The following is a 13,914-nucleotide window of genomic DNA, read 5'->3' as shown; positions in this document are numbered from 1 at the left end:
TCTGACTGTTTTGTAGGTCTGTTGTTCTGCTTGGTCTTTATTCTGCTATCTTCTTTTGCAGTTTGATGATCTTTGGTATCAGCGTGCTTTGACTTTATCATTTTTTATGTATCTACTTTGTGTTTCCTTGTGGTTATCATAAGGCTTACATAAAACATCTTTAAAACTATACCATTCTATTTTAAAGTGATAATTTCAATAACTTCATAAACTTTACACTTTCACTTCTCTTTTTACATTTTAGGTTATTGATGTTACAGTTTACATACTTTTTATATTGTGTTTCCGATAACAGATTATTTTAGTTATGGTTCTTTTTAACACATTTGTTTTTTAACTATTAAACTAGAGTTGTCAATTAATTACTCAGTACCATATTAGAAAACCAGACTTTGTATGTTTATCATTACCAGTGAGTTTTACACTACCTTCATATGTTTTTACAATGTTGATTAGCATTTTGTTGCTTCCACTCGAAGAACTCCCTTTAGCATTTCTTGTAAGGCAGATCTTGTGGTGGTGAACTCCCTTAGCTTTTGTTTTGGAAAGCCTATATCTCTCCTTCATTTCTGAAGGACAGTTTTGCCAGATAATGAATTTGGGGTTAACCTTTTTTTTCCTTTCAATATATGTTTCAACATAGCCCAGTTTGGGTTCAACCTATTTGGGGTCTTTTGAACTTCATGGATCTGGTTGTCCATTTCTCTTCCCAGGTTTGGAAAGTTTTCACCTCTTATTGCTTTAAATATACTTTTTGATGGGGCATCTGGGTGGCTCAGTTAGTTAAGCATCTGACTTTTGATTTCGTCCTTGGTCATGAGCTCACAGTTCTTGAGTTCAAGCCCCACATTGGGCTCTGTGCTGACAGTGCAGAGCCTGCTTGAGATTCTCTCTCTTTCTCCCTCTGTCTCTCTGCCCTTCTCCCACTCACATTGTCTCCACCTCTCTGAAAATAAAGTTTAAAAAAATGTTTTTTAATAAAAATAAATATACTTTCTGTCCCTTTCTCTTTCTCTTCTCCTTTTGAGATTCCCATAATGCAGATACTGTATCATTTGATGATGACCCATAAGTCCCATAGTCTTTCTTCACTGTTTTTTCATTCTTTTTCCTATCTGCTTCTCTTACTGGATAATTTCAAATATCCTGTCTTCTAGCCCACTGATTCTTCTGCATGGTCAACTCTGATTTTGAAACTCTATTTAATTCTTTAGATAAGTTGGTTTTTTTTTTCAGCTATCATTTGTTTAATTTTTTTTTATAGTTTTTGTTTGTTGAATTTTTTGTTTTGTTCTTGAATGTTTTTCTTTTATTTATTTATTTTTTTAATGTTTGTTTATCCTTGAGACAGGGCACGAGCAGGGTAGGGACAGAGAGAGAGAGAGAGGGAGACACAGAATCTGAAGCAGGCTCCAAGCTCTGAGCTGTCAGCACAGGGCCTCATGCAGGGCTCGAACTCAGGGACTGTGAGATCATGACCTGAGCTGAAGTCGCATGCTGAACCGACTGAGCCACCCAGGCGCCCCACATGTTTTTCGTTAAAAAAAAAAAAAAAAAAAAATGTTTATTTATTTTGAGAGAGAGTGCAGGGGAGGGACAGAAAGAAGGAGAGAGAGAATCCCAATCAGGCTCCATGCTGTCAATGCAGAGCCCAACACGGAGTTCAAACCCATGAACCACAAGATCATGACCCAAGGCAAAATCAAGGTTTGGACACTTAACTGAGTCACTCAGGTGCCCCTCTTGTATCATTTTTCTAATTTTGTTTAGTTGGCTCTGTGTTCTTATAGTTTACTAATCCACTTTGAGAGGATTATTCTGAATTAGTTCATAGATCTCCATTTCTTTAGGGTCAGTTATTGGAGTTTTATTCATTTCCTTTGGTAGTGCTATGTTTACCTTATTTTTCATGATCCTTGATTCCTTGTGATGGTACTTGCACATTTGAGTAAGTGGTCTCTTCCACACTTGAGAGGATCTCTTTGGCAGAGACAATTCTTTACCAGTCAGCTCAGATTGGGTTTTTAGATGTGTCCTTATAAACGTGGGGTTTATATCAAGGTCTGTTTTTGGGAAAGGCCACTGTCCATGCTCTGAGGATAGGGGAGAGAGGGAAGTGCTGCTGTCTGAGAACAGTTAGAGAGGACTGCTGGCTTGGTTCCCTGTCCAAGTGAAGCTATAGGGTAGGCTCCATAATTTCCTGGTCAGGCTTCCTAGATAGTTGGGACCAGCTACTGTACTCAGCTGTAGGCAGTGCTAAAAATTAGCTTCCCTGCTTTGGTGTGGCAGGAGAATAGCCCCAAAGCCTCCATGGCTTGTTTGGGATCTGAAACCAATGGTATAAGTATGTGCTGAAATCCCTGGTCAGAAGAGGCTACCACTGACTTTTGTCTACATACAAGGAAGGCCATGAGCTATGCTCTCTCTTTAAGTGTCACTGTCAGTAGGGCTGTAGGATGGGCTACACAGCCTCACATATCCTCTTATTAGGTTCCCTGGTCAGGTGGGCTGAAGAGTGTAAAGAGCATTGGACAAGACAGCAACTTAGATTCCGTGCCTAGGAAGGGGGGGAGGGGGGCATATACATGCCCCAGGATTGGAAAGACTCTTGTTTGGGGATCAAACTAGGCAGGACTATGCTCTAAGTTCCCTGGCCTAACAGGCCACCATCCCAGCCCTGCAGATGGTAGGGCAACCAGTCACATTCTCTACTCCAGTGCCACTGTAATCAGAGTTACAGGGTGAGCTAAATATACTCCTAGGTGCTCTGGTTAGGTTTTCTGGTTAGGTGGGACCAGAGGCTGTATTTGGCTTTGTGGGCTACTGAGATTTCCATGAGCTCTGGTTAGGAGGGTTGGAGGCTATAGTCATCAGTGGGCAGGGCTGTGGATTAGATTCCCTACCAGAGTAGAAGAAGGAGGCAGAACAGACCCCAAGACTAGCAGGATTCTTCTTGGGTAGCTAATCAGGCAAACCTTTGGCCAGACTAGGTTTGCTGGCTTGGCTCTGCAAATGAACAAAGCCCCAGCCAAGCTCTCTTCACATGCTCCTGAGCTAGGCAGTTATTATCTAGGTGCTCCAGCTAGGCTTTCAGGTTCGCCAGGGCCAGAAGCTACACTAGCAACAGGTGGGATCGTGAATAAGTTCCCCTGCCTGAGCAGAGCAGAAGAACAGACCCCAAAGGCTCTTTGTGGTCTTCACTTAAGCCAACCCATGCCCCAAGTTTTCTGTCCAAATGAGGTCACCAGCTTTCTCTGTGGATGATCAGTTCTGACTTCCAGGCTCTTAATTCTAAGTGTTTCTGAGCCAAACAGCTTTTCAGGTGTCCCAGCTAGGCTTTCTGGTCAGATGGGGCTAGGAGCTACAACCGAGCAGTGATTAACTCCCCTGCCTGGGCAGAGTCGTTTGTCCCTGTATAAGGGTCTTTTTGAACTTTGCAGAGTATCAACAATATTCACGTGGACTTTTGACATGACAGCACTTTCTTTATCTACCCCAATGACAAGGTAGAAGATTCTGTTCTTAATCTTGGGCTCTGCTATACATGTCTTTCAGATTTAGTTAAATCTGATTGTCACTTGAGACCTTGTCAAAGGAAGAAGTAAAGGATGAGTTGATAGAGCTCACCTACATCCACCTTAGATATACAAAAAAGTCTTATGAGTGCCTTTGGAATAGGAGAGGTGTAGATATGGCAAGCAGCTCTGGGCTAAGAACAATATTCTCGCTCAGGGATCTGGTGTGTAAGTCCTAGGATAAGAAAAGTTAATGAAATATTTTTAGCAGAAACCACATTCTTTTACATTCCTAATGAATAGTCCTTTTCTTAGAAGCTTAGTGTGCATTATACTAGATACACATTTATATCTTTATATTTTATAGCAAATTCACTTATGTTTTCTAGAGTATTTTTCATGTTTGGAAGGTTATATTTTTAAAACAACTTATAGGGGAACCTGGATATCTCAGTTGGTTAAGCATCTGACTCTATTTTAGCTCAGGTAATGATCTCAGGGTCGTGGTATCCAGCCCCACAATTGGCTGTGCACTGGGCGTGGAGCCTGCTTAAGATTCTCTCTCTCCCTCTGCCATTTCCCACTCATTTGCTCTCTCTTTCTCTCTCTCTCAGAAAACAAAAAATATAAAAACACATGTTCCAAAATGGAATTTCTTTGCCTTAAAAACTTTTAGCCATTTTCTTTTTAGCTTATCAATTATAAATATCTGAATATTTTTGCTATAATGTATTCTCTATTTTTCATTTTCAAGCTTAAACAATTGTGTTTCTAAAGATTTTCTATTATAATCAATCTGAAGTTCATATTTATACATACCAAAGGAGTCTGTTGTTGATATGTAAGCACCAAACTTGAATTCATAATCTTTCTGGTTCACCTGTGGCAAGTTTTTTTTAGATTCTCAGAGTTGCATTAAAATGTGTATATATGCTTTCAATGGATTAATAGCAGCATAAAGATCAGCATATTTTATAGAACTAAATATGGAATCCATCCCTTTTTAATCCTAATGGATTTAGTTACTAAAATATCAAAAGGATTATATTTTAAGGCTCAATAAAATAATGTCTCAAGAGACTTTCATTCATGCAGTAATTTAAATCCATCTAAAAATGACACTAAAACAAATTTGTCAAAACATGAAAACTATGTTTTTCTCCTAACCTTTATCAACTTAAATATGTTGCTTGTGTACTTATCAGTTACATACTGCCATGAAAGAAAGCTCACCATTATTTGATGATGGACAGCCTTGGGGAGAAGAAACTGAAGATGGAATTATGCATAATAAGGTACCACAAACATGAGAGTTATCTTGGTATTATTAACTGTGTCACTATTGAAATTAGTCTTTTGTATAAGTTGTCTTTTTGCTTCCTGAAAAACTTCTAAAACTGATTTTTTTTTTTTTTTTTTTTTTTGATGTTAATAGAGGGGTGCCTGGGTGGCTCAGTCGGTTAAGCATTCAGCTTAGGCTTAGGTTATGATATCATGGTTCATGAGTTTGAGCCCCACATTGGATCTCCACAGAACCCACTTTGGATCCTGTCTCCCTCTCCCTCTCTCTGCCCCTCATTTTCTTATGTGCTCTCTCTCTCTCTCAAAAATAAACAAACATTTATAAATAAATAATAAGCAAACAAATATTAATAGATTTACTCTTGGAATCACATTGTAATTTCTTAAAACTAAGTAGGCATAGAAATTTCAAATGTTGGGGCTCTTGGGTGGCTGAGTTAGTAAAGCATCAGACTTCGGCTCAGGTCATGATCTCATGGTTCGTGAGTTCAAGCACTGCATCGGGGCTTCAGCACAGAGCCTGCTTCAGATCCTCTGTCTCCCTCTCTTTGCCTCTTCCCGGCTCCTGCTCAAGTGCACACTCACTCTCTTTCTCTCTCTCTCTCTCTCAAAAATAAATATTAAAAAAAAAAAAAGGAAATTGAAATGTTAACTAAGTTAAAAATGCAATGAAATTAGAAGTAAATCATAACATTATTTTATGTGTAGATGTAATATTTCTTTATGTTTTAGAATGAAGATATCAATACTGACAACATAAGTCTAATATAATTCTTTGCCAATACAAAGCATAATCTTTGAGTCTTAAAATATTACATTGTAGGTTTTTTTGTTTTGTTTTGGCCTTTTTAGTTAAGCTTATTGCCACTTAGATCTGAGTTATCACTTCAGAAAGGGGTTGAGATAAAAGTAAACAGGTGGTCAAAATTGGTTCCCAAACCATACTTTATTGGAACCAAAACTATGTAACTAACCCCACCCTGTTTCCTAAAATAAGCAAATTTACGTATGTAAATGGAGCAAATACCAACTCCAAGGAATAGTTTATAATATTGAAATTAAACATTAATGTGCCCTAGTACATGTAAAAGATCACCATGCAGGTCCCTAAGAAGAAAAACTATTTTCTGTTTCTAATTCTAACCTACGCTCTTTGAGCATTTGACTTGAACGTTGGAAGAACTTCAGTTTCATCTTTTATTTCTACCTTGGAAATAGTTCAAAGAGGTATCTGAGTTTTTTTGTTTTGGGGTTTTTTTAAACAGAGAGTAACCCTACCTTTTACTGCTTCAGCAATGACCCCTGCTGGTGAAATAGTTAGAAAGCCTTTGATCCTACTTGAGAGAATTTTCCTCCCATGTTGCAATATGTGTACTGGACTAGATTTAGTTGTACCTCAGTTTTCAAGCCAAATATAATTGCAGCATTTATTAAATATTAATTTTTTTATATTTATCCTAAAGGTTAAACCAGTAAAAGGTATTTTCACTCTTTTAGCTATTATTTCAGATGACAATATACAAAGCAGCACTTTGGAAATTATAAAGTGCTATTTTTTGATTAAAGAGGGTTATCAAAATATCCAGTTTCACCAGATTCTTTGCCTCAGCTTTGTAGATCCAGAAACTCAGTTTGTTACTGGCAGAGCATTTGACTGCAGAAATTCAATTTGTTTTTTTAATCTGCAAAATCAAAATTGACCAAGCTTAAAGAAACTGATTCATTGTCACCAAATTCATAAGAGACTGATCTGAAAGAGAATGAAAATGTATTAATTTATCATTAGTGGTATACCTTTCCAGTTAGAAGAATGCTATTCAGGGTATCCTTTCCATATCAACCAAATAATATGAAGGTTGCTTAATTAGAGAATCCGCGCAAAGGGAATTGGTTTGTCTTGAGGGATATTTCTTTCATCTAGGCTTTGGAAAATTCTGATCAGCCATCCTCACCTCCTAACAAAGTATGCATCTTCAAAGTGACCAAAGCACCACATAACTACAAACTGTAGTGTTACTTTCTTTTGGATAAATATTAAGGATTCTAGTACTCTACTGTTTAGATCTCTACTAACCATGCCACTTTTGAGACTGAAGTAACAATGTATTTATAGACTTCATTCTGATTTTCACAGCTAGACATTGTCAGTGTGATTGTACCTAGGTGATCATCAATTCATTTACCTTTTTCATAAGGTTCATTCATAGGGATGATCTATCCCTAAAGGTAAATGTGCATTTTATGTTGAATTTGTTTATTTTTTTTTTAATGTTTATTTTTTTTTTGAGAGAGAAAGACAGAGCAAGAGGGGGGGAAGGGACAGAGAGAGAGGGAGGAACAGAATCCAAAGCAGTCTCCATTCCAGGCTCTGAGCTGTCATCACAGAACCTGACGTGGACCTCTAACCCACAAACCATGAGATCATGACCTGAGCCGAACTCGGAGGCTTATCCAACTGAGTCACCCAGGCACCCCTGAATTACGTTTATTAATAAGCTTCCTTATTTGACCTCAAAATTCTGAAGGTGTGGTTTCTTTACTAAAAATCACCATTATCCAAATTTAAGTGTTCTTTTCATTCTCATTCACATTAAAAACAGCAGACTGGGGCGCCTGGGTGGCGCAGTCGGTTAAGCGTCCGACTTCAGCCAGGTCACGATCTCGCGGTCCGTGAGTTTGAGCCCCGCGTCGGGCTCTGGGCTGATGGCTCGGAACCTGGAGCCTGTTTCTGATTCTGTGTCTCCCTCTCTCTCTGCCCCTCCCCCGTTCATGCTCTGTCTCTCTCTGTCCCAAAAATAAATAAACGTTGAAAAAAAAAAATTAAAAAAAAAAAAAAAAAAGCAGACTAAGCAAGTCTGTGTAACATAATTATATATCCTAGGTTTGTGTCTCATTTATAGGAGTTCATATAACTACTTAGTAGTCTTGACCTTTCTTTTTTTAATTCAAATTTAAATTCCCACTTAGAAAAATGGAACACACTAAATAGAGAATAATGGCTTTTTCTAAAATCTGCTTAACCCAATCAGTTGTTTTTGGACTACACCATAAAATGCTATGAGAGTTTCATGACTGGTGCTGACAGCTTTGAAGAGATGAACACAGAGTTGCAGTCAAAGCTGAGTAAGTGTTCTCATTCCTAGTGTGCATGCTTTTAGTCATGTATTAAACTCTATTCATGGAGCTATAGCTTATTTAACCACACCCAGTGTTTAGATGAGCTATTCTAAATTTGTTTGGATGCCTACTGATTTTTGTCTTCATTGTTTCTTTGATGGAGAAAAGTTAGTTAAGCTGAAAGAATGCTGATGTTAGAGTCATACCTGAGGCAAAACCCCTTCCTGCCTATGTGACCTTAACAAATTAATTAACCTCTCTAACAAAGTTTTGCAAGATTAGGTAGCTGTGTACATAAAGTATCAAACACACTACCAGGAACACAGAAGATAATCACCAAATGTTATTCCTGTGATATCCCTATAATATTCTTGCTTTACAGTTTGAGTAATTAAAATTAATGGGCCATTATATTTCCAAAGAAAAAAATTCTTTATTTTTCCACTCAGTGATAATCTAGTGACATTCAGTATATACTAGCTAACTCTAAAATGTTCCAGAGGTATTCTTTTACATTTCTTTCCTTTTATTGACATAGTCTTGTATATAAAATAGTAGAACTGTGGGTAAAATAGATAAATTTAATGGAATCAGTGGAATCCAATGGAATCAATCCAAACAGGAGAATATCACCTTGCCACTACTGGCAGAAAAGTTGAAAGTATTTCCCTTATGTTGCCATGGGATGTATCTTGCTGAAGTAACAGGACAACTTCAACTTGTCCAACATAAGAAAGGGACCAAGGTAAATGATGTTTCATTTTAAAAGAGGAAAATTCACAGTGATCTAATGTAAAAAGCATCTAGTGAAGTTTTTGGTTTTTTTTTTTATAATTAGTTAAGCCAATTAATAGTATTCATTTATTCAAACAGTGTTTATTATATGCCTACATTGGGCAAGCCACCATTTAGGCACTGAGAATACAGTCATGAATAAGAGATAGAAAATCCCTGCTCTATGAGGCTACCTCTAACAGAGATGATAATCAAATAACTGTAAAACAAAGGGTGGTAAGTACTATGAAGAAAAATAAAGCAAGGTAAGGGAATAGACAGTGTAGTAAAGGGAAAGGTTTGCTATTTTAGAGGGTAGTATATCCTTCACGTAGTATTTTGACCAGTCTAGAAGGAAGTGAGGGAGAAACCAGTGGTGAAAACCTGGGGGAAAATGTTTCTAGACAGAATTGAGATCTCACTAAGTTTTGGGGTTTTCTCTCCAGAGGATTTATTTAATGTAGATGCTTCCAAGCTGGAATCATTAGCAGCAAAAAACAAAGCATTGAATGAACAGATTGCAAGATTGGAACAAGAAAGAGAGAAAGAACCGGTTAGTAAACATGTTTATTATCAGTAGGCTTATATACTTAGCTCTTTTGGATTTTTGGATTTCCTTAGAGAACACCAGCTATTTCTTTCCCTAAGATATAAATAAATAGCAAAATAAGCTTCTTAAAAGTTAATTTTTTTTTACATTGGACAGAACTCCCCATGAAAACATGTTTGGTGTCTCTAGAGCTTTGTTTTCCCTTGTGATTGATCAGTCTTGTGCTAATGGTGTTCACAATATGATGAAAGACTCTAACCTACTTACATAAGACCAAAAAGATCTTTTGAACAAGGTCCCCATGTTACACACCTCTAGGGAACACGATTTACAAGAAGCCCTGAGTTATGTAGTTAATGAAAAGGGAATGGTGTTAAGTGGGTTTATATAATATATTATATTCTTAGGGTTTTCTAAAAGCTAAATGATAATATCCAGATATCTAATTTTATTTTGTGTATTGTATTATTGAACTATCTAGACTGTTCTGTAAAATATCAGATTTTAAATGTTTGTGCTCCTTCATCCTGGCCCTTGACTTTTTGTATCCCAAACTGACTTCCTGAAAAGTACATCTTAATTAGGTAGTAATGCCAAAGTTTCCTTTTAGTTCTTTTGACTTCCTCCAAAAGTGAAAGGAAAATGTAATATACTTTTCTCTAAGATGAATTTAAATAATAAATAATATCGTGTCACTTTTAAGTAAAGTATGGAATGGTTATCAATAAGGATAATATGTTCTTTTCTTTTAAAGAATCGTCTAGAGTCATTGAGAAAACTGAAAACTTCCTTACAAGCAGATGTTCAAAAATATCAGGCATACATGAGCAATTTGGAGTCTCATTCAGCCATTCTTGACCAGAAATTGAATGGTCTTGATGAAGAAATTTCTAGAGTAGGTAAGTACAACCAATGAATGCTAAAAGAAGACATTCAGACTGGAATGTGGACTTCCTGGGGTTTATCACATGCAGAGAGAGCTTTGTCATCCATATCTTTTTTCCTTTAATGGTGAGTGGCTATAGCAGGCTACCAAGTTTTCAGTGCCTTCTACATGTATTAGTTTTCTGAGGCTGCTATAAAAAAAAAAAAAAAAACCACAAATTTGGTGGACTAGAACAATAGAAATTTTTTGGCTCACAGTTCTAAAGGCTAGAAGTCCAAAATTTAGCATGGCTAAGCTTCCTCCAAGGACTCTAGGGGAGAATTCATTCCTCATCTCTTCCAGCTTCTGTTGTTCTTGGCATTCCTGAACTTTTGGCCATGTCACTCCAGTCTCTTCTTCATCCTCACATTGCCTCTTCTATGTATCTGTCTCTCCTCTTTATGTTAATTTCTCTCAGCCTCTATCTTTTAAGGACATTTGTGATGGCATTTAGGACCCACTAGATAATCCAGGGTAATCTCATCTCAAAATACTTAATGTAATTATACCTGCAAAACCCCTTTTCCAAATAAGGAAATGTTTATAAATTCCAGGGATTTGGACTACATAACTTTGGGTGGCCATTAATTAGTCAACCTACTATACCTTCTAATGTGTTTTCAGGTGTCTGATTTTTTCGAAGCAAAGAGGGACCTAACTTAAGAACATATACTACCTGATATAAATATTTATTCTATTCCACCTTGTAATTAGTAAACCAGATTCTTTAATCTTTGCTGGCTTCAGTCTACTACAATTATCTTATGATCCATCACTGCCTCCTAAGCTACTTGGCAGCTTAAGCTGATTGGAAAGTAAGATGAAAAGATGGAACTACTATAATTCTCTGTAAGGAAGAGCCCAACTAAAGAACGTTTGTTTATATCCTTGTGTGTTCCTAACTTTGTTTTCATAAGCACATATCAGTCATAAAACTCTAATAATACTGTGACACATGAATTAATTGATAGTTCTGTAGTACCAGAAGGAGAGCAAAGAAAGGTATCCATAAAAGGCAGAGCCATTGGATGGCACTTTACCAAATGAATAACTCTGTGGACCTACTGTGCTATTTTTTCCAGGTGTTTGCCTGCTTCAGTTTTATTCTTGTAGGATTTTACAGGCTGTGTCTTTCCCACATAGGATTTGTGTAGATAGTCCTTAGGATATTTGATTTATTTCTTAGTCTATGGAATATTGACCATCTGTCAAGTCAAGGATAATATTTATCTGGGGTATTTGTTTAATCAGTTTATTTTTTCCAAACTCTAATTACATATATTAGATTTACTCTAAACCAACTCTAAATAATTTACACTTGGTCCCTAATGTTTGTTCTCCGTGATGACAAGAAGCCATAGACTAATTTTTTATTACAGCAGTATTTGTGATTAAATCAATAATTTATAATATTAATACTCTGTCTTCCTCATTGGTATTTAATTAAGACAATTTTCATACTTTCTACTTGTGAGAATTTTTTTCCAATAATTACAAGCTGAAGAGGTGAGAGAGATACTTTAGCAACATTTACCATTCCAGATTGACTTAGTTTGAGATAATTCGATAACTTAATCTAAAATGTTTTTATTCTGAGTATTTTAACTTTAGTGATTATTTAAAGTCATTTGTGGCCAAGAATGAAAGAGACCTATTTAAACTGTATGGATAATGTACATTGTGGATTTTTTGTGCAGATTCCTGTGATAAATATAAAAAATTTTACTTAAACCAACTATTAATTTATTTTGAGCTCAGATTGGAGCTTTCCAAGTATAATGCTACAACTGAGTTATAACAAAGCCAAGATCTTGATCCTGTCAGCCTTTGGGGTGATTCTCGTGGCCCCTTTGGTCATGAACTTCCTCATCCACCTATCCCAGACTGCTTAAAAGTACTATCATATTCTTTATAAGCTATGAATAACAAAAGGTTAGAAAACACTATTCTGTATAACCCCAAATATTTTAAGTTTGAAAACTTCTTTCTCTTTGCATGATCATTTCCTGTTTGTAAGTACCATTTTGTCTTAGTACAATATAGTCATTTTTTGTTACAAATTTTGGCAAATAGACAAAGCAAGAATTTAACCATTATAGTTACTTAATATCTGGTAAAACTACTGAAAATGTCAGTGAAACAAGAATAAAGTGATGTATTTAAATACAAATTTTTTTGTGTGTGTGAAAAACTTGTGGGTTTTCTGACTTACTGAAGAGAATCATACTGGAGTATTAAAAGCATTTGAATTGAATACCAGCAGAATATCCCTCTTAAGTGTAGTAATTCTCAATCCTAATCATTATGTGTGGGGCCATATTTTTTTCATATAGCACTTTCTGAAAATCATAGCAAGCCATTAGGGAAATATGTTCCTAACATAAAACTTTAATTGTACCATCTTTCAGGAATGTTATTAACAAAGTGAGATCAAATAGAATTATCTCCCCCCCAAAAAAGAAGAGAAAAAATATATATACATAACTTGGAAATTTAGAAATCTTAATCAACTCTATTAAATAATGGCATCAATTTCTTTGTATGAATTGAAAGAACTTAACAAATTTTTTTTCAATGCAGAACTAGAATATGAGACAATGAAACAGGAGAATACTCGCCTACAGAATATTGTTGATAACCAGAAGTACTCAGTTGCAGACATTGAGAGAATAAATCATGAAAGGAATGAACTGCAGCAGACTATTAATAAATTAACCAAAGACCTGGAGGCTGAACAACAGCAATTGTGGAATGAAGAGCTAAAATATGCCAGAGGCAAAGAGGCGGTATGTCATACCATTTTCAGAGTGGCAACTCAGAGCTGACAGTTTGTAAAGACCTATCCCTGTTAAGAAAAACTGAGTGGGTAAAATAGATTGGCTAAAAAGGTAAAACTTTTTGCATTGACATTTTACTAAAATCCACTCATCCTTTTATGTCAAATCAGTAACACCCCAATTTCTTTCAATCAGATTTAAGTTAACTATGTTTTTTAGCAGTGAACCAAGAAATAAAAAAGTCTCTAAAGCCATGAAAATAATTTTCATAAACCTTGTGCCTTTCATTCAATGTGAGTCCATTCTTCCTTTACTTATTTACTATTCAAACATTTATTTAACGCCTGTTGTGTGCCACTTAGAAGAAGCCAGACTCCACTCTCCCCTTGAGAAACTTCCAATCTAGTCAATATTTTTCTACCATGAGATCAGACCCCATTTGCATGGGGTACTGAGGAAGCATATAGTATACCTAACCCAGATTTAGTGTGTGTGGTATGGGGAGATGTATGAGGTGATTTTTAGAAAGGCTTCCTTGAGGGTGCCTGAGTGGCTCTTTCAGTTAAGTATCTGACTTTAACTCAGGTCATGATCTCACAGTTCATGAGTTCAAGCCCATGTTGGGCTCTCTGCTGGAGATAACACCTGAACTGAATTGGGAAGTATAAGGAAGAGTTATCTTGGCAAGGTTAGGGGAGTCAGCAAACAGCATGATGCCCTCTGGCATCAGAATCTTTTCATATGGCTGCAGGTTAATAGCAAGGGATAGGGACACATAGCAACAGATAAAGACTCAAGAGAAAAAGTATAGACTAGGTGATAAAGATTCTTTTCTTATTTAAAAGTTTGGACTATATCCTAGAAGTTCCAAAAAGCCCTTAAGATTTTTAAACAGATAACTATATTTCAGAAAGATCTTGTTTTTGGTCATGTGAAAAATGTATTGGAAGGGAG

At 36.3% G+C, this 13,914-nt stretch overlaps 1 protein-coding gene across 2 annotated transcripts in view; it reads left to right on the top strand.

Moving 5' to 3' along the window:
* The window catches only part of NDC80 (NDC80 kinetochore complex component), a 62,194-nt gene that overhangs the window by 11,048 nt on the left and 37,232 nt on the right, over positions 1-13,914 (top strand). For both annotated transcript variants that reach the window (XM_045459742.1, XM_045459743.1), the window contains 5 exons: positions 4,721-4,810; positions 7,847-7,940; positions 9,155-9,261; positions 10,013-10,157; positions 12,764-12,969. In XM_045459742.1, the coding sequence (XP_045315698.1) occupies positions 4,721-4,810; positions 7,847-7,940; positions 9,155-9,261; positions 10,013-10,157; positions 12,764-12,969 (642 nt within the window). The remainder of the gene's footprint in view (positions 1-4,720; positions 4,811-7,846; positions 7,941-9,154; positions 9,262-10,012; positions 10,158-12,763; positions 12,970-13,914) is intronic.

This window comes from Leopardus geoffroyi, chromosome D3 (genome assembly GCF_018350155.1).
Source record: "Leopardus geoffroyi isolate Oge1 chromosome D3, O.geoffroyi_Oge1_pat1.0, whole genome shotgun sequence".
NCBI lineage: Eukaryota > Metazoa > Chordata > Mammalia > Carnivora > Felidae > Leopardus > Leopardus geoffroyi.
This window is presented reverse-complemented; position numbering and strand designations above follow the sequence as displayed.